General features: G+C 43.4%; 1 protein-coding gene across 1 annotated transcript in view; it reads right to left on the bottom strand.

Moving 5' to 3' along the window:
- Positions 1–21,736, bottom strand: part of ZC3H3 (zinc finger CCCH-type containing 3) — a 159,303-nt gene that overhangs the window by 68,774 nt on the left and 68,793 nt on the right. Inside the window, exon 4 of the mRNA XM_042838216.1 lies at positions 21,436–21,583. Within this exon, the coding sequence (XP_042694150.1) occupies positions 21,436–21,583 (148 nt within the window). The remainder of the gene's footprint in view (positions 1–21,435; positions 21,584–21,736) is intronic.

Genomic DNA, 21,736 nt, shown 5'->3' with positions numbered 1-21,736 from the left:
AAGGAGAGCAAAAATGAAATGCATTATTGCAACAGCAGAGCAACTAGCTTGCATTCGGGATGATGCTGAAATCAGTATTAAGCCATTACAAGTGACTGGGGCAAAGCTGGTGGTGCCCCAGAAGGGGTGGCAACAATTGGGAAAGGTACGAGCTCGGAGCATCGCTCCTGTCCCTACAAGAGGGCACAGTCTGTCCCCACTGCGGGTGAGCAGAGGTCCAGCGGGGCAGGGAAGGAGCAAAGCAGAGCTTGAAGAAGACACAGTGGCTGTAATTTATACTCTCCTGCCTTTACTTTATGGCTTTCTTAATTCGGCTCCTGCTACTATTAATGTAGTTAATGTTGAGATTATATCTATTTTCTGGCGTCAGGCAGTGATTTATTCAAGCCATTTTTCCGGTGCCGGCTCCCACGCTGTTAAATCAAGTGACTTGCCAATTAAGTGCTGACTGGGGAAGTGGATGCAATCTTAACAGATATCTAACCGCAAATTAAACCGAGTGTTTCTTACACTTCTGCACTGCGCGAAGCTGGACCACTGAACCTTGCTGAGCTGGGGAAAAAATATAAACAACCTCCAAAACAAAGGGAAAAACAGCACATTTGAAGAAGGGAAGAAAAAAACTGCCCTTCCCAGTGGGCAATCTACTGCCTTGGCCACACAAGGACTGTCCCCAGCATGAGGGATATGACAGTGATGCTCCTCGATGGTAACTTCGACCTACAAGGATCTTCATATCTCCTGGAGTTCACACAAGACAAAGCCATGCCCCACCTGGAGCAACTTTTTGGGGATGAAATCTCAAATACCTCCTGGTGCTCTAAAACGTGATGTGCCACCACCAGCCATAGCAACACCCAGGAATTTTGCAGAGAGATGATCCATATCCCAAAAGTTTGGGGTTACTTGACACCTTGTTGGAACCAATTAAGCTGTCACCTGCCAATTGCTTGGTTACACCAGGACCCATTATCACCCGCTCAGATTTATCCTGTTCTTCTCCTAAATTATCTCAGTTACTCTAATTTACAGATCTGGAGCATCCCCACTGCTGTCTTCAAGAAGGACCCAGCATGCTGCAGAGGAGCAGATCCAAAGGGATGTTGGGAGTTCCCTTTGGGTCAGTGACCACTGTGAACCTCAAAACCCATTCCCTAAGAAGTGATAACGGCTCTCCTGCTCTCCAGCCTGCAACTCAACCATTATCAACACTTCCCTACATCTATTATAATGGTTGGATTTGATCATCTTAGTTATCTTTTCCAACCTTAAGGATTTTATGATTACCTGCCTTGAGAGCTATAATGAAAAGCAATGCAGAAAACCGAGCACTATTATTAATAATCATGAAGAGTTGTTGGGATAACAGCTCATGAGAAGTGTTGAACGGTTTTACGTTCCTTGAATACTGAGCTGCCATAAAGCAAATTAAAATAACAGCAGAAAGCCCAAACGTATATGGTGCCATAGAAATACCACCGATCCCCATGCTCAGACTGTATCTATGGCCAAGAACTAAATGAAGGATGGGAACAAACAGGTAAGATCTGTGTCTGGAGGATGGGAACAATTCTTGCCAGCTGATAAAATTCAATCTAAGGGAAACACCATCCAGAGCTGCCATCATAAATACTCAGTCAACAAGGACAAATGACTTCATGAGCCCCCATCGCAATAAAAGGATCGCATTCCTGGGTGGCACGGATGAAAACGACTGTCTGCTTTGTAGCACTGAAGGAAAATCTCTCTGCTACTGTCTGAAGCCCAAACTGGTTCCCTAGCACAAATAAACCACACCAAGAGAACACAAAACAACTCTTATGCTATTTACCATCACTGCAGGAGTGCAAAAATATTTTGTAAAGCAGTTAAAAATTACCCAAAGGGGAGACTGCAAAGGGGGCTAGGTACCCAATTTCCATCAGTCTCCAGCAAAGCCTTGTTCCAAAACTCCCAGCCCATGCCATGTATTGCAAAATCACATCAACACTGTACACAAATATTGTTATATACATATAAAGTCTTCAAATATTGGAAATAAAAAGAGCAGAACAAAAATCTTTTCAAACTCATTTTTCTATTACTACTATTAAAGTAATACACTTCCTTCTTCAGCAGTAGGTACCTAATAATCCGACAAACACATCAGTCTTAGGGATTTATGTAAAAGAAAAAAAAAAAAAGATGAACTATTCAGATTTTGCAGAAAATTATCTACAAACGCAGAGGTATTTTGGCAATGCAATTCATGGTCACCTTCACTGCAATGGTCTCAATCACACGGCAACAAATTGGTAAGATTAGCTATTAACTAGAGGAAGTCAGGCTGGCAAGTTTGAAATACGCAAGTAGTCTAAAAATTTATTGATTATTGCAAAGGTAGTTTACTGCCACCCTTAAAAGTGGCCTAAAAGCGGTGTTTAAAACAGTGTTTAATGATCTGAGTTGGCTACGTGGCTGCATTTTAGCTCTTTCTTCTCCCATCTGAAGTCTTGCCCTGGTTCTATTTGGCCACATCATCACTTATTTTGGGGGGAGTCCACCAAGGGTTAAGTGCTGTGCAAAGCATGAAGCAAAGAATGTCTCTGCCCTGAGAAATACAACATCGTAACTCATGCGTTGCAGCATTTCTTGGCCAAACTCTGTTCCACTGACAATGTATTTTAAATCACATATTAGCATTGATCCAATTAATGCAGCTCTTGCTAAAGCCAATGATTTCTGAGCCTCCTCGTGGCCATCACATATTCTTGGTGGTACTTAAAAGAACCGGAGAACTTGAGACCAATCTCAACTTTCCTTTGTCCTCAAGACACTTTGCAACACGATGATGACTTCTTCCCTGTTTTTGATCTTTTCTGCCAAGTTGGTTGATCAAAAAATGACTCATTCAACTGCAGAATGTGGGGACATTCATTTTTTCAGTTTCTTTCAAAATGTCAAGAAGACTCACACACATGAATGTCACTGCAAAATACGGTGGTGTTTGGTGCTGTGTTGGTATTCACAGCAACCCTAATTCTAACCCTAAACTCCAGCCAGATGCACCAATCCCAACACAATATAATTTTGTCAATCCTGTCCGTGGCAGGGGGATTAGAACTAGATGATCTTTGAGGTTCCTTCCAATCCAGGCCATTCCATGATTCTATGATTCTGTGCCTCCACTGTTGTATGATTTCTATGATAAAGCAGAGATCCGCAGCTCTGTTTCCATCAGGACCAGCAATCTGGTGAACAAGGATGCTCCAGTTGTTCCTACGGACACTGTGGTCCCATATCCCTCCATCAAGGACAAACCAGGAGCCCCAAACAGGCTCAGTCGGAGGTTGTGGGGATGGAGAGGTCGGAGGACAAGAAGGGAAAAGGCCCGGGACATCCATTGGACTCATCTCCACATGAGAAGCATTCCCAAACCACAGACAAGTGGAATTGGAGACATTTTCCCAAGGTTAATTTAACTCCACCCCCATCAGGGTATTCTTCCACCACTTCCAGCCACAATTAATTCCCTCACTCTTTGTACCAAACCTAGTTCCTCGTCCCTTGCAATGCATGCAAATGTGTCCTTGGGCTTCATGTCATATATGTGATGCTGCAAGAACCTGGGTGTCACTATCAACGGGACGGGAGCAACATCCCTTCTGCTGTTCCCATTCTACAGAGACGCTGAGGAATCAATGGAAGAGAATTCCGTGGCTCAAAAAAAAGAAAATACAAAATCCTTTGAAATGGGCTCCAAATTAAGAGCTGCATCGAGGCTGTCAAGCCCCTGCTAGCTGAGTCTACAGCACCTTCCGTGCAAAAAGGGAGCTTAGCCCATTTATTAGAATGATGAAAGCAAAGGGATCTAAAAATTGCACTCCTTCGTTAATGAGCAGCCGAAGGGATCGGTAAGCATAATTTCAGAGGCTAGTAATATTTTATATAATCGCCGAGTGGTTTAAATTGAAAACCCCCAACTGAATCAATATTTACTGCATTGAAACGAAATGAATAGTAATAAGTCACTAAGCTCCCTGTCCTGTTTCATAAAATAAAAAATTATAAAAATGAGCACAGGCGCAGAGAGACTATCACATTAACTTTTACGGCACTTGGGGAGTCATCACCGACTATTCTCATAAAATAAAATCTTAAAAAACCTGCCGGAGGAAACCTTGCTTCAGCACTGCCAACAGAAAAAGCCAAACAGAAGCTGGGAGTTCAGGCAGCCCGTTCCCCAAGCAGGCAGCAAGCTCCTGGCTGCTTGGAGAAGTGTTTCTTCTCTGATTTTACATTGATGCTGAGGCTCTAGATAAACACAGAACTTCTAGTTGGAGCATTTTCTACAGTGTGATGCCAAGCTGGTTGTGATAAAGGCTCTTCTCGCAGGTAACCAGTGATAGGACAAAATCTAATGGCTTTAAATTGTGCCAGGGGAGGTTTAGGTTGGGTATCAGGAAAAAAAAATTGTCCAAAGGTGTGGTAATGCATTGGAACAGGCTGCCCAAGGAGGTCACAGAGTTACCACCCCTGAAAGTGTTCAAGAAACGTAGAGATGCAGCCTTAAGAAACATGCTTAGTAGCATGGCATGAATGAGCTGGGACAGGACTTTAAGATCTTCTTCAATCTTAATGATTCTATGATTCTATAAGAGACACGGTGAGGACAGGCCAGCAGTTGGACCTGATGATCTTGGAGGTCTTTTCCAACCTTAATGATTCTGTGATTACAAGGCAAACCCTGTCCCTCTCCCTCAAATTTGCCAAAAGTGTTTGGAGAATGGAGCAGGAGAGGCTGTTTCCTATCTCCATCACTCAAAGTTGGATAGTTCAAAAGCTGGAGAGAAGCATTTCCTGCTACGCAGAGAATGAAGGGCATTTGCAAATTGGATAGTACAAACTTCTCATAGAATCATTCAATCAATTAGATTAGAAAAGACTATCACGATCATCAAGTTCAACTATCATCACCACCATGCCCACTAAACCATACCTTTTCTTTCTTGTAGCCCTAGGAATTCAATATGGTGTAATTACAAGATGTATAATTACAATAAAACACAATTCTGTAGCACCTTGAGGCACTGACACAGGCAGCCCAGAAACGTGGTGGATGCCCCATCTCTGGAGACATTCAAGGTCAGGCTGGACAGGGCTCTGAGCAGTGTGATCTTGCTGGAGGAGTCCCTGTTCATCGCAGTTAAGTTGGACCAGATGGCCTTTAAGGTTCCTTCCAACTCAAATGACTCTAAAATTCTATCTTGATCCACGTACGATTGCTACGTCCAACACTTCTTCCACAAAGGAAACCATTCACCAATTTTACATTGCACAGAACCAACCTCTTGAAGAACATTTCAGTGACCATTGCCACTGACTCCAAATGTCCAGAGCCTGGGATTCCCATCAGCATTTATGAATCAAGATCTCCCAAACACTCTCTGCTTGAAGCAATTCAGTTCTTCACAGAGAAAAGAAATTACCCAGATGCAAAAACATTCTCTCCTGCAGAAGCTGTTTAGGTCACAGGAGCTCTGAAAAACAGCCTGGATCTTTTTCCTATTTTATCCTTTTCTTTAGCTTTCACGTTCTATTTTTGAAGCTGCATTCCTGTCTTTCCCGTTCATGGTTTAGTGAGCAATACTGGTGGTGGATGGACAGCTAGACTGGATAATCCTCAAGGTCTTTTCCAGTCTTAATGGTTTTATGATTATATATGATTCTATGATTAACAAAAACAGCAGAAGGTAATTCTAGAAAACATCAATTCTAAAAACATGACCTAAACTTTTCAAGACACTGCCACAGTTTTACAGTGATAGAAAAAAATAATACTATCACTTTTTTTTTTTTTTTGCATTTTTGGGCCTTTTTTCCCCAGCATCTTCCCATTTCTTCCACCCCACAGCCATGCCGAGCTCTGGGTTGTGTTGCAACACAGCTGGTTGTTGCACGTGCAGAAGAGATCAGGACTCTCCTCGTGGGAGGAAACAGGAAATAATTCTTGCCACCTCACTCCTGAACACCAGCTCCCACCAAGAATGTTCCTTCCCATGCCAAAAATAACATTTGCCCTCTGTCCCCTTTTCTTCAAGCATTTCAAATGCAATTTACAACAAGATTTAAGGTCCCACTGCACTGGAAGAGATGCTGCTGATGTTAGGGGTCACAGTGACCAAGCCATAAAACATTTTTCTATATAAAATTGCACTAAATGACATGAGGTTGGCGTTTCAACACAGGGTTCTCCTTTGCAGCTTCTGCTCATATATGTATTTTCATTTCAGCAGAAATGTCAGCAAGTCCCAGGATGCCTGCAGCAACCCAAATCCAAACTCACCCAAAATAATTTGAGAAACAATTATTAAATCCAGATTTTTCCACGGGGATGGATTTAAAACCACAGGAAATTATTTGTAATCAAAACATACTCCGAGCTGCAAAACCATTGATGGCTCCAGACAGGTGGCTATGGTGCTTGTGCCAAGTTTGGGAACCCCCTCTGCCCTTTTTTTCCACTTTCCCAGCTTTAACAGCTGTGACCTTGCAGACCTCCCCCGTGCACTTCTGCAAATCCTCCTTCCAATGGGCAGAACCAGGGATGGATGGACAGACTAGGGAACGGGAAGGCACCAGTCACAGATGTTCATGCAACCCCAGAGGATTCCCAGCTTCTCCAGGAGCTCAGTCCCACAAAAGTGGGATGGTGCCAAGGTCAGGCACGGGGCAGATCCAGCTCCCAGCCCTGGGCTTGGTGCAGTAACGCCAGGATCCAGCAAACAAGATGCCATGCAAAGTCACAGTGTGAGCAGCACTTATAGCTTCATCCAGAAGCAAAGTTCAGAGTGGATATTAGGAAAGATTTCTTCTCAGAAAGAGTGGTAAGGCACTGGAATGGATTGCAGGGAAGTGGTGGAGTCACCGCCCCTGGAGATGTTTGAGAAATGTGGAGCTGTGGCATTGAAGGACATGGTTAGTGGGCATGATGGGGATGAACTGGGTGTTAGAAGTCTTTCCAAACTTAATGATTCCATGATTCTATGAAAGTGGTTATCCAGGCAGGTAAGCCCGCAAACTAACAAAAAACATGCTACTTCTAGGACCTGTGAATGGTAAAAAATTTCATTTAGAAGTTAGAATGAATTAAGGTTTGAAAAGACCTCCAAGATCATCCAGTCCAACCATCAACCCATCCCCACCATGTCCACTATGTCCCTAAATACGGCATCACTACATTTCTGGAACACCTCCTTGGGCAGCCTGTTTCAATGAATGACCACTCTTTTGGAGAAGAAGTTTTTCCTTATATGCAACCTGAAAAACTCATACAGAAATCCCAAATGAAAAAAACAAATGCTCTACAGGGGTTAGAAGGAATCACAGAAGAAGCAATAGCTTCAGAGCAACTCACCCCATCAGAATTTGGATTGAGAAAGAAGAAATCACTGAGAAAGCTGGTTACATAGTTCTTGCATACAAGAATCATAGAATACCTCAAGTTGGAAGAGACCCACGAAGATAATTGAGTCTAACGCCTGGCTCTACAAAGGACCACCCAAACCCAAAGCCTATGTGTGAGAGCACTGTCCAAATGCTCCTTGAATTCTGTTAGTTTGGGGTCATGCTCACTGCCCCGGGGTGCCTGTTCCATGTCCACCGCCTTTCTATGAAGAATCTTTTCTTAAACACCTGTAGGAGCTGTAGGCCATCATGAGGAGGTTGCCCACTTCCACCACGCTGTGGACACTACATGATGCCACTTTTCCTGGTGTTCTCAGTTTTGTGCCTAGTTCTGGGCTCCCCAGTTTAAATAAAGCAGACAGGGAACTGCTGGAGAGTTCAACGGAGAGCTATAAAGATGATCAGGGGCCTGAAACAACTCCCTTATGGGGAAAGGCTGAGACTCCTGCGGCTGTTCAGCCTGGGGAAGAAAAAACTGGAGGGTCTGGATCTGATAAATGCACTCAGCATCTCCCTCTGCCATTCAGTCCCCATCACTTTATCCCCAGGGTGCCCAAAACTTTTAATCTACTTCATCCTGCTTTGATAGAACACTCATCCTTTGATAGGATAAGAGGTAATGGCTTTAAGTTGGGCCAGGAGAGGTTCAGGTTGGATATTAGGAAAAAAATCCTGTTTTAGAAAGAGCGGTCAGGCATTGGAACAGGCTGCCCAGGAAGGAGGTGGAGTCACTGTCCTTGGAGGTGCTCAAGAAACTTGGAGATCTGACACTGAGGGACATGGTTAGTGGGCATGGTGGAAGGGGTTAATGGTTGGACTCGATGCTCTTAGTGGTCTTACCAACCTTAATGATCCTACGAAATCCTGGAGGCAACTAATGCTTCTCCCACAACCCTGAGCTGTTTCAAAGATATTCTTAATGGCCAAACTGGGAACTGAATGAACTCCCTTTCCTTTCTGTGCTCAGATCCTCCAAGAGCTCTGCCAGTGATGTCCATGCAAACAGTCCCAGCCAAAGACAGATCACAGAATCACAGAATCACAGAATCACCCGGGTTGGAAGGGACCTCAAGGATCATGTAGTTCCAACCCCCCTGCCTAGCAGGGCCACCTAACATACACATTCAGATCAGGTCGCCCAGGACCCCATCCAACCTGGCCTTGAACACGTCCAAGGACGGGGCATCCACAACCTCCCTGGGCAGCCCGTTCCAGGGCCTAACCACTCTCCTTGTATAGAACTTCCCCCTAACATCCAACCTCAATCTTCCCTCCTTCAACTTGGATCCATTTCCCCTAGTCCTGCTGTTGTCAGCCCTTTTGAAGAGTTTACTCCCCTCGTGGGTGTAGGTTCCCTTCAGGTATTGATAGGCTGCAATGAGGTCACCCCGCAGCCTTCTCTTCTCCAGGCTGAACAAGCCCAACTCCCTCAGCCTGTCCTCATAGGGGAGGTGCTCGAGCCCCCTGATCATCTTAGTCGCCCTCCTCTGGACCCTTTCCAAAATCTCAATGTCTTTCTTGTACTGAGGGCTCCACACCTGGACACAGAAGCCTTGAGAATGCTTCAAAATCAAAATAAAAGTTATTTTTCATAGTCATCTGACAACTTCTTGCATCAAATTAGCCCAACAGGGTAGGAGGAAGTCTGAGATCCTGGATTCACCACTCTGTTTTTCACTTCCACAGACTCATAGCATTATTAACATTGGAAAGACCACCGAGATCAGTCAGTCCAATCCCAACCCATCCCTATCATGCCTACTAAACCGCATTCCTCAGTGCTTTATCTACCTCTTTCTTAAAAACCTCCAGGAATGGTTACTCCACCACTTCCCTATGCAGCCTATTCCAATGCCTCATCATATTCTATAACACCCTCAGTTCTCACCTCAACACTGAAATAACTCAATTTTCACAGGAGTTATGATCCATACAGCTGCAAAGATAGAGCCATGTAGTCTGCTCTCTGTAGCCCAGTGTTTGCTAGGACCCAGTGCAGCATACAGTAATGCATCACTCCGCAATAACTAATCCAACAGTTTCTTCCAGCTCCTTTTTAACCTTTTTTTTTTTTTTTTCCTCATGCCAAGAAGAACCAGATGGATCCATCTTTTGGCCTGAAAGTGAGCTCAGTGTTTGCTTAGCCTGGAAAGAATTAATCAGCTGAAAATGAAGCTCGAGCACTTGCCAAGCGAAATGACCTCTCTGCCCCCATGAACCCATTTGCTTTTTTTTGCTATGAGTCCTGAGCCTTCCCCGGGTGCTCGGTGGGGGCAGCCCAGCTGCCAACAGCAGTTGGCCGCAGCTCAGATGGAGGTCCTGTGATTTTTCTGCCGTTGGTAGCTAATAGGAAGTGATTAGGGTCATTGCTACGGAGCACGGAGCTGCCATTCAGCCACTTTGCTCTTTTGCATTTTTTTTTTCCTTCCTTTAAATACCAATTTTCACACCAGCAATCGGCACAGTAAAATGTCTGTGATTGAGCTACTAAGGAGCTGGGAGGCGTTGGGAGCCTTTGTAGCAAAAAACATTTGGGCAATGAGGAAGGAGAAAAGAAAAACAACAAAAACCACACCATTACTAATCTCTCAGGAGGGTAGAGATTCAGAAATTAAATACATCACTCAAGCAGCTGTCACTGTCAGGTGAAAAACCAGTGACACTGTAAATACTCAGCACCACGAAAAATATTCTCAAAATGCTCCGCTGTTAGGTGGGATTATCAGCCCTATAAAAACCACTTCCAAAGGTTAAGAACTGCTTCAAAATGAGTTTAAAATACAGTGTGTGCAATTTTGCTAACTGTATTCCCAGCAGATTTCATCTTTCCAGACTGCTCAACAGGGCTAAGAGTGAATTTCCACAGCTGGCAATGGGGGAATGCGGATGGACCAAAGGAAAGGCGACATCAGAAACCTCATGGCCCCATGAGACATTTTATACAGGAAAAAACAGATGTCCCAGGACAGAGTGAGCATCAGTGAGTGAGGCCAAAGGGCTTTAGAGACCTGCTTCAGATCCTAAAGTCACCAAGTTTCATCCCTATGTCACCTTCAGCAGGGTATGCCCCTAGTTTTGGGACCCTTTGCCTTCTGCATCACAGGAAATGGCTTCAAGCTGTGCCAGGGGAGATTCAGGCTGGATATCAGGAAAAAATTATTCTCTGAAGGAGTGGTCAGCCATTGGAACAAGCTGCCCAGAGAAGTGATGGCATCACTGGCCCTGAAGGTATTCAGGAAACATGGAGATGTGGCACTGAGGGACATGGACTAGTAGGCATGGTGGGGACTTGGTGGGGCTGGGGCTGGACTTGGTGATCTTGGACATCTTTTCCAGCTTTAATGACTCTATGATTCTACAATTCTGCCCTGCAGAAGAAAAGCAAACCTTTCCAAAAGAACTCATGAAATCATCCCAGGGAAAGATAGAAGTGCTCAGCCCATCTCAGACCTGGAGTCCCAGTACCTGAAATCATCCCAGAACCAGAGATGACGTCTCCACGTGCCTGAACACCAACTTCCCCATTTCTCCACCTGTGTTCTTGCAATAGACCATACAGTCCCATTTCAAAACTGCTGATCCACAGCTCAAAGTTCTCAACTTTTAATCTGTATAAACCTCCTTGTTAAGGATATTCTGCTTTTCTTTGATACTTTGAAAGCTGCCTGAAAGCAAGGAGAGGCGATGACAAAAGAGGGGAATGAAATCCCAGCTAATGAATTACCACTCATCAGCAAATCCTCTGGGAACTGTGCTCTCTGCCCATTATAAACACTAAGTAAAATATTTCAGCTTAAGACACAACTGGGTGGGAGCACCCAGTCAGCAAGACACTGCTGATGAGCAGAAACCCGTTAAGAAGCAACACAACCACTTGTGAGCAGGTCTGCAGTGTTATACAACGTAGGCAATGCCTTGCACATTTCTAGTTGTTCTGCTCTCTGCCTCGAGGACCCAACATGCACACCACAAACAAACTGAATTTCAGCTACAACATTTGCTTAGTGCCATACTTGATATTTCAATGCAGCATGAGAGTACCTTTGGGATTACTTTCACCTGCAAGGGGTTGAGGTCGAGACTCCAAAACTGTTCTATGAAGCAACCCAATGCCCAGCAATGAGGATGTGCAGTTTAGAAGACAGAAATTGAAATTAAGCAGTTTGTAGAAACATGTATAGAATCACAGAACGGCTTGGGTTAGAAGGGGCTTCAAAGATCATCTAGTTCTAATCCCAAAGTTCCAATCCCACTTCTGCAAATAAAAGGAAGAAGTGGATTTTCCACAAAATCCTGATGGAATTTTTCTCTGGAAAGAAGCAAATGCAAACAGTATTTCAAAACTCCATTCTCAACCTGCCTAAAACCTTTTAGGAATGCAGTTGGGAAAGAAACTGTTGGTGGGAATTGCTTCTGCAGCTTTAATTTACAGGAGACAGCTGTGTTTTGCTAAGTTTAAGGATTACAAAAGCAAAACTGTGTCCAAATGATGCTAAATAAGGAAGTAGAAACTCTCCAAATTTTAAGTAAAAAAATTTTCTATCCACAAACAAAATAAACCCATGAAGATTCAGCATGTGATAAATCCACAAGATCTCTCAGCAAGATCCAGCCTGGGTTTTGAGAACTGTGGGTGCACGGAAAAGGATGCGTCCTGTTGATAGAGCACTCCTTCCTGCATGCACCAAGTTCCAGGAAGATCTGCAAGAGGGACTGATCCAAGATGAACACAGTTCCTGAGTAAATAATCTATAATTGCCTCCTCAGGTTCAGAAGTGACACATTTATTCTTAATAGAATCCATTCAAAACTCTGCTACTCCATTAACCAAAATTAAAAAAAGAAAATCCCATTATTCTTAAGTATTTTCATATGCATTTAGAGCTGGCAGTTAACCTCTGAGTCCCAGTTTTATTTTGTTTTCATTAGTTCCTTGAAGTAGAGCTCAATTACTATGGCCTTAAAGGAGGGAAGCAACAAGCACAGTTGTGCAGGGTTATAGGGTATATATGCATCACAGGGTCTATATTCAGTGATATACATAACATGCATCAAGTGCACCCTCAGGGCTGGCAGATGACCCCAAGCTTAGTGGTGCAGTTGACACAACAGGAACAACTGGTAGCATCAAAAGAGACCTGGACAAAAGAGACAGGCTGGAAAAGTGGACCCATAAGAACCCATGAGGTTCAATAAGGCCAAATGCAGGGTGCTGCACTTGGGTCAGGGCAATGCAGCCCACAACTGTGGGTTTAGAGCTCAATAATCTCCAAGATCTCTTTCAACCTAAGCCATTCTATGGTTCTATGATTCTATCATATTGCCTTGTGAGGTTTGCCCTGGTATGGGACAGGTGTAGTTATAGGGTATAGGACATAGGAGCTGGTTGGCACTGCTGTGAACCCAATGAAAAGTCCAGGCTTGGATACTTGCATGGAAAAGTCAAGGCAAGCACCCAGATGTCAGCTGTGTTTAGGGAGAAATAGAAGAGAGAAAAAAAGATTGAATGTTATAATGTGCCTTTCTTTCTGTGAGGGGGGAGTGTATAAAAGATTAATCCAGAGCTTTGCCAAGAAGAGGCGACATTGTTTTTTAAAGCCTCTAACTAGTCCCTAACAGAGACTGGATTATGTTAGGCCAGATGTCAAGACTTCTCCGAAACAATACAGGGTTGTGTATCTCATACGATCCTCATTAAAAAGATTAAGAGTACTTCCTATAGAAAAAAAACATATTTTCAGACGGGAGCGCCAGTTTCCTCCTGCCTCTAAAGTCTCCAATCCCAGCAGACGAATTTCACTTTAATGAGATGTCATTTTTGAGAATGGTTTAACATCCCTTCAAAAAAAATCTTATCCCTAAACCTTGTAAAACCACGTCGAGATTATTAAAAGAAAATTTACCACACAGACAAAAAATAAAAAATAAAACAAAATAGAACCCGCCAATTCGCAGAATCCATGACACGGCCGTTTTTAAATGTGATGGAAAAGGCTTTCCAAGTTATCTGCTTAAACACAGCCTTTCTGTTTACTTCTCACTTTCATGTCAAATGAATTTGGGAAGAAAAAAACTGACAGGAACTTTAAGGGCATTAGTCACATTTCAACTCCTTTTCAGATTAACACATCAGAAGCCAGGGAGGGCTGAAGCACGGCCACTCGTCTTGATAAAAGCAAATTAACCCCTGGTGCTGTGTCCTCTGGCCATCAGGTTATGATGCCCACAGTCCTTCATGTCCCTACGGGACAGCACCACGGAGAGCAACCCACACCATGGAGGCAAAATCCCAATGGAGCATCATCGCTATGAGCCATCGAGATCAACACCTCAGCGTTTCCACTGAAGCAAAAAGAGATCAAGGAGGGATAAAACACACAGATGGAGGACAAAAGGCAGCCTTTGCTGGAATAAAACAAATCCCTGTCTCCTCACAATATACAGTGGCTTTGATTAAAGCTTCTCCCCACCAGAGAGCTCAGCAATTATCAGCGGCAGCGCCGACGCTAACAGTTTTCTGCATTTTCTTTGAAACTTTTGTGATGATGTCCCGGTCCTGTAGCAGTATGAGATCACAATACAGCCCCCAAACCTCACTCACAGAAGCTCTCACCCTCCCCAGGCTCATTAACATACTGTGATTTAATGAGTCTTAATTCCAGCATACCGCACCAGCAACTCTGGACCATTTCAACAGTGCACAACTTTTTCACTGCAAAACACAAGGAAAACCATACCCTCCCTACCTTCACACAGCTGGGATGGAGATGCCAAAGCCTTTGCTTTGGTTGTCAAATTAAGTTGGAGGTAAGCCCTAAAAAACAAGGATATATTTGCCTTGCGCAGCTCTCCAAAAAGCACGTGCTGACTTCTCCTGGAGGTGTGCTTCAGTGAATACATGAGAGCAGTGCCTGCTTAGCAACATGGAGAAATAATCAGGCATAATTTATTTGCCTCTGGCTATTTCTGAGACAGTGGGGTTGCAAATGGAGAGAACAGGATCCGGCAGATAGTGAGCAATTAAACTGCATCACCATCCTGCCTATAGCTTTTCTTGCTAAAAACAATGCACCTTTCAGTCTCCATCCTGCAATACTGAGATGTCTCTGTCCGCAATTAACACAATTATATCTGCTTGAAAAAGCTTTATACCTTAAAATCCTGCAAAGTAAATACTGTGTGGTGATCACTGTCAAAGGTTGTTCTTGCACAGGAATTCTTCTGCACTGAGACAACAGGAAGAATCTAGTGCCAAGCTCCCTGTGACCACCAGGCAAATCCTGAGGAAGAGGGCAGGATTGGGACTGGTGTCCTTACCAACCCAACCCGTTTTATGGCTCTACAATCTTTAAGATCCCTTCCAACTCAAGGCCAATAATTCTATGATCTTCCTCAATAACTGGAAATAATTCCCAGCAAATATCAAGGCTGCAGGGGAACTATGTAATTTCACAGAATCATAGGGGTTTGAAGGGACCTCAAGCAAAACTAATCAGCTGCTGGGCTTTAAGACAAATGATTTCAAACAATAAGCACCAACATATCTCAACCAATTCTCAACAGTTTTCAAAAATGCCACAAAATCTGGGTGTTGCCACCTCCTTTTCCCAAGCAGATGCGGCGACATCCTGAGGAGTTGCACGGTGCAGCTTCAGTAGTTCAATTGAACTACTCTGCATTGCCCTGATTTGCAACACAAATTGGGATATCTGAAGTCACAAGAATATGCTCCCCAAAAATTGACACAGTTTTAACACTTATGCCACGAGCCAGTGTTCATGGTGAGACAACCACGCAGTTCTGCATTCTGCAAGAATTAGGAATAGTAATCAGTCTTGGAAAAAACATGCTGGCACACATCAATTCGGTATGTGTAGTTTTGTCTTGCGAGATCACCCAGCCTAGCACCTATTCTTCTGATCACCTTGCCTCCTTGAGACACTGTCACTGTCTTATCATTTTGGTTTCTCCTCTCAGTTGGAGGACATTGGGCACCTTCCACTTTGGAGCTGGGTGATGAGCTCAGCACTGATTTTCTAGGGTCACTGGAGCAGGACAGCCATGGCTTAGAAGCCACTCTTTAACGTGGTATGAAAGACAAACTGTCTTTTAACAAGGCACTGTACGCAAGAGGATAGAAATCATGAAAAGAGCTCAGCACATCAACTGGTGGCAAAGGCAATGATGCTGTATGGAAGAGGAAACCAAGCGTGGGAACACTGCTGGGACCAATGGCATCCATGCCCCCTGAGCAGATAAATTTGATGGTGAGACAAAGCTAGAAAGGAAGCATTGCAACAACTGGATGATGAGCTCGGTTGAGTTACCAGTGATGGTTACCCAAAGCAATGGGTAAGAGAGCAAAGAGAAATCAGAAACCAAAAACTCATCCACAATGAAGGAAAGGAAGGAATGAGAGGAAGGTTGGCATGTGCGTGGAACCTGGAACACAGGCATCCTAAAGGACATCTCCTGTAACTCCTGAAAGGACGGTAACTGTCAGAGATGGTTCTATGGCCACCCACAACCATACTAGACACACCATGATGGCAGGACAGCAGCACCCAGTAGACTGAGAAGCAAGAGCAAACCAGCACAGAGCAATCTTTTCTTTCCAGCAGGGTAGCAGGACTTGCACCCAGTGAGTTGTCAAGCACCAGTCCATTTCACTGCCCTAATCACCCACTTCACCCTAAGGAGTATGTATGCATGGGAATGCATGAAACACATGGCAAGGGTTGATTCAATTCCACAAGGGTCCTGTCCCAAGCTCTGTGCATTCACACTTGCCCCAGGCCAAGAAACAGAAAGAAAAGAAGAAAACAAAACTAAAATACACAGCTTATCCTCTGCTGACAAGTCTTTCCTACTGAGCAGGCACTTTCTCCGACAAATGTTTTATTATTTTGTTCTTTACTTATTTATAATGCTGGAGGGGAAAGTTTATCCCTCAAGAGAAGAAGTAAACTTTTCTGAAGGAAATATCTGAGGTTCTCCATTGGTGCCAGATTATATTTGCAGACAGGTTACTTTTCTTTTAAACACATGCATGACTATTTTAAAAGAAAATTGTTCAAAGTGGGTCAGTGCTTAACTTGCCTATCACTGGAATCTATAAACACAACATCGGCCACTAGGCACAGGCTTCTCCACTCCCCAAAAATTGTCTTGAATTGGGGTTGTTGCTCCACAAGTGAGTGATTTGAGCTCCCCTGTTGCTCTTGGGATACCTCCTGGCTTCCTCCCAGAAGAAAGCACAGACATTTCCCAATGCTGCCTTGAGCGGGATGCTCACCAGCATTTGGGTTTTGTTAATAAAACTCATCCCTTCAGTGGATGGTTTTCAGTGGAAGTTTTTGCATGAGAAAATATTTCTATCAGCCAGGAGCATCCTCCTGCCATGATCCTCATCTGCCAGATCCAACCAAGACACCTGGAGATATACAAGCCCAGTAAAATATGCTCTATCTCTTCCAGGAGTTGGACTCAACGAACCTCATGGCTCCCTTCCAGCTTGAGATATTCTGTGATTCTCTGACCTTTTCCTCCAGTAGTTACTCCAATCCTACAGCACCCTCAACTTCACAACGTTTCTCTTGTCTCCATAGTCTATCAAGTCTGGATATCCTGTCTGGTTGACTGAGCAGATCACTCACCACCTGGCCATACTGGCTCCCAACACCAGTGCCACGGGAAGAGGCTGGGAGCAGCAGTGTTTCCAAAAAGCTGCTGTAGAAGGGTTAAAAGCCATTCTGAATACTCACAAACGCTGTCATTACTGAAGGCATTGCTTCATTCTTTGCAGCCCGTCCATGTGAAGTGGCACAGCCCTATCCTGACCGCAGAAAAGGCGTCCCTATGAGATTTCTAAATGATGACCAACCGCAATGTCAATAGGAGAAAATGAAATTTAAGGCAAGCAAATCACAGCCCTTCTGAGCTGCGCTCCTGCAAAGCAGAGAGAGATAAGGGGGTGGAGTGAAAAGGAGGATCAATAAATCTTAACCTCATTCACAATGATCTGGAGCTCTTATTAAGTAAATTAATTTAAGTTAATTTAACTCGATCATGACTCCCGATCACAGTGATTTAGTGAGGGGGAAATTGCATTAGGAAAGGCTACACTCACTAGATAGAAGAACGGAAGAAAATTAGATCCACTTAGCAATGTGAATTAATATGGAAATAGCAGGTGTAAATTTAACCTTATCAAGAGAGTGAAAATTATCTTCATAAATTTGGAGAAATAGCCCCCAAGTTGCTTATAAATCTATTTAAAACAAAAATATTACAAAAAGTGTAGTAAAATTAATTTAAGATATACTCACATCTTTCGCCTCCAGAAAAGTCAGCGGCAGGGCGAAGTTTAATGCAACCCAGCAATAAGGGAAGAACACAACTCATCACCTTGGGATTAGCAGTGGGTACCTCTAGACCTGCAGTGACTTTCCCCATAACCCATTTCCCATCAACACATTCATCTTCGTTTTTGCTTGAAATCTGAGAGAGTTTGTTGACAACAACGGCAATGCTCCATACACCCCTGCAAGGTTTCTCATTGGTCACTGCAGAATACATACCCAAATAGAGTGGGGAAATACTATGAACACATTTAGGGACAAGCAAATAGGATGGACAGAAACACAGCTGCTGCCCAAAGTCCATAAAGGAATCACATTACATCTGACAATACCACTTGCCATGTAAAACCCTTGCCCATCACTTTTGGGGCTCCCAAAATGTGGATTTTACAGTAGAAACTTCCTCCTAGCCACAGCTACATACAGGTCTGGGAGCATCATTCAACCCCAGCACCATCAGCCTTTTAACTTCATACTTTTGGCTTAAGAGAAAAAAGGGGTATTAAAAAGTCAACTGTCAGACATGACACACACATTAGAATGTAGAAATGAGGATCAAATTTATGCTGCAAAATAGTCCAGGAAAAGTTGTGTTTTCTCAGTAAAGCAGCTGGAAAAGCAGCTCACAGTCCCCTGAATCATTCCTTGTTATGCATCCAAAAGAATGTGATGAGCAAAGGAGCATAAGGGGAAAAAAAATGTTATACTATAGAAGAAGCATTTGCCATGTGCTTCCTGCAGACAGTGCCGATGATTGATCACACACAACGAAGGTAAGAGGCAGACAAAGTAAGAGATTTATTGCTTCTTTAAAATATAATTGTTTTCAATTTGCTGATGGTGTTTTATCAAGATTTGCCTGAAACAGCCATAAGAACTAAACTTCATTATTTAATGAAGTCAAAGATTAATATGGATAAAATTATTTTACAAGTGGGAACTCTCAGCCAATTCCAGCTGGATGAAAAGATTCCTCCTCTCCAAAACGCATAGAGCACTCAGCCCAGGAATTCTGCCCTAACCTGAGCCCCTTCCCCTTCCTCCAACTATAAGCCTCCCAGATCTGGAGATAACACAGGAGGAAGAACCTCAGCCAAACACTCAATGCAGGAATTGTGTCTCTTACATCTCTGATTTGGGATGAGAGGTAATACACTTAAGCTATGCCAGGGGAAGTTCAGGTTAGATATCAGGATCAATCTCTTCTCCAAGGGAGCGATTAGGCATTGAGACGGGCTACCCAGAGGTGGTGGAGTCACTATCTCCAAAGGTGTTCAAGAACCACAGAGATGTGGCATGGTTTAGTGGGCATGACAGGCATGGGTCAGTGGTAGGAGCTGATGATCTTGGAGGTCTTCTACCACTTTAGTATGAGTGGGCATGGTGGTGATGAGTTGATGGTTGGACTGGATGATCTTAGTGGTCCTTCACAGCTTCAATGATTCTATGATTCATGAGTGGGCATGGTGGTAATGGGTTCATGGTTGGACTTGATGATCTTAGAGGTCTTTTCCAACCTTAATGATCCTATCATTTTGTCCCAGTGCAGTCATTTCACCACCATTAAACTCACCCCTCTACAGCTCTGAAAGATTCATCACAGGGCAGAAGCTGACATCTGATACAACGATAAATAACTCTCCTCTCTGGTATGTGCTTGCTAGCCCTTGCTCTCCCTTCCTTATGACTGATTCCCAAATACCCCTATAAGAAGGACATAAAGCCATTAGAGAGCAACCAAAGGAGGGCTAAGAAGATGAGGAAGTGTCTAGCAGGGAAGATGTAAGAAAAGCTGCTGAGGTCCCCTGGTTTATTTGGACCAGACAAAAGGAGGCTGAGGGGAGGCCTCATGGTGGCCTACAGCTAACTAATGGCTGTCTACAGTCAACTCATGGCAGCCTACAGCCCCCTCACAAGAGCAACATAGGGCCAGATGCTGATCTCTCTTACCTTGGGACACCAACGGAACCCAAAGGAACCATCAAGAAATTCTATGACTTCAGAGGGGCTATGTTGCATCACAGTATGACACAGTGAATGCTCAACATGAAGACTGCCAAGTTGCAAATTATCTGGCCATGAAAGTGATTGCAGAATCTAATCCACTAACAAGCATCATCCACTAGATACAAATTCCCCTCTTGAGAATAAAATGGGAACAACTATAGAACAGATCAAATCCATATTTGGCTCACCTTTTCTCTTTCAGGACCTCATGTTAACAGAGAGACCTAAAGCAGTAGTTTTGCCCAAATCTCATATCTTGTATCATTTCACAGTCACAAAAATTAGAAACAGAAGTCAACCTTCTACCAGCCTCTTGTACAAATCGGCAGCACTCATAGACAGTGCAAAGATAGAACAGTCATCGAAATGGGATTTTCTGTATCACGAGCAGAAAGCAGCAGCTATTTCCACCCAGACAGGTTGCCCTTCCCAGATTTAAATAAAGAAGCAAAATTTGCTCCAAAATGGCTAGTGCAGGACAAAAAGGCAGCCATTCCCAGAAAAACTGAGACAGAAATGGGGAAGGCTAAGATTGAAGTCAACACAGATATAAATGCATTTATTAGGGTCAATTGGGTTGGCTGACACTCAACCATTCATTCTGCTATGTTAAAAAAAAAAAAACAGTATTGCTTTTTTGGAGTGGCCAAATCCACAGACACTGGATAAAAGAGGAGGCTACAATTGGCGAGAAACAAATCTTCATTTGCACACAAAATAATCAGGCACGGTAATTATTGGCAGCAAATTATGAACATCTGAGAATTAATACTACTTTAGATTTACTGTAACAAAATTCACAGTATAAAAGGCATACATTAAAATGCAAGCAATCAATTATAATTATTTTTTAAAAGCTTCTATTTGGGCCAAAGAGGAAACATAACAATTACATATTTGATGGTCTGACTTTCTATAATATCATGACAATCTTATAGAATCATTTAATCATTTAGGTTGGAACAGAACTCTAGAGTCATCAAGTCCAAGTGTTATACTTAGACACAATTTGTCTTGGCCTCCAAAACGTTCCTGGTAAAATGATCCACTAGATAATAGTGCAGCTCGCTTACAGCTGAAATACAGACATCTACCACACTTTCAGTGAGCTCCTCCAATGCACAGATATGCACAATGGTCTGATTTTTGGGAGGTCCTGTATGGAGGCAAGAATTGGACTTGATGATCTTTATGGATCCCTTCCAACTCAGGAGATTCTATGATTCCACGATAACGTTATAAAGCAGGCTTGGTTTCATTAGCAGGCTTGACCATGTCTGATTAGCAGGAAATGTTCATTTCCAAAAGCAGCAGCAAGTTTACTTAGTTCTAATGCATGTATTTATCCATCATCCTTATTTAACTGCTTCATGGAAACAAATAATTCAAATAGAGAACAAATATGAAGGAGCAGACTGTGGTAAGCTGTTCGCCACTAGTCTAATGGGATTACTAACACGATTTTACACTTTAAGTCAATAAACAATGAGTCCAAGTAGCTAAACAAATAGAGAAATTAAGTGATTTTTGTGACTAATGCCATTCTAATGTCACGGAACATGGAACAGAAATAAAAGCCTTCACAGCCCTTGGTCCTGCATTCAACAAATGGAAGAATTACCTGCATGCCAGCAGACGCCTCATCTTCCAGCTGGGGCCAGAACTGCTAAATGAGGAGGATGGAGTGACCACGTTCTTCTTCACTATCCTGTAGCGTGTCTTTATCACTTTGTTTGCTGGGGGGCTCCTTATGAAGTGCAAGTTGGCACCTGCAGGAAAGCAAAGGGAAAAACGGGCTGAAATTCAGGTGAGCATCCAGGGAGGTTGTAGGTGGGACAAAAGGGATCACAGAATCATAGAACCATTGGGGTTGGAAAAGATCTGTAAGATTAGGTCCAGCCACCAACCCATTCCCACCATGC

This window comes from Centrocercus urophasianus, unplaced genomic scaffold (assembly GCF_019232065.1).
Source record: "Centrocercus urophasianus isolate 14NV4802_14NV808 unplaced genomic scaffold, USGS_Curo_1.0 seq_11, whole genome shotgun sequence".
NCBI lineage: Eukaryota > Metazoa > Chordata > Aves > Galliformes > Phasianidae > Centrocercus > Centrocercus urophasianus.
The sequence above is the reverse complement of the archived record's forward strand: the minus strand, read 5'-3'. Positions and strand labels throughout refer to the sequence as shown.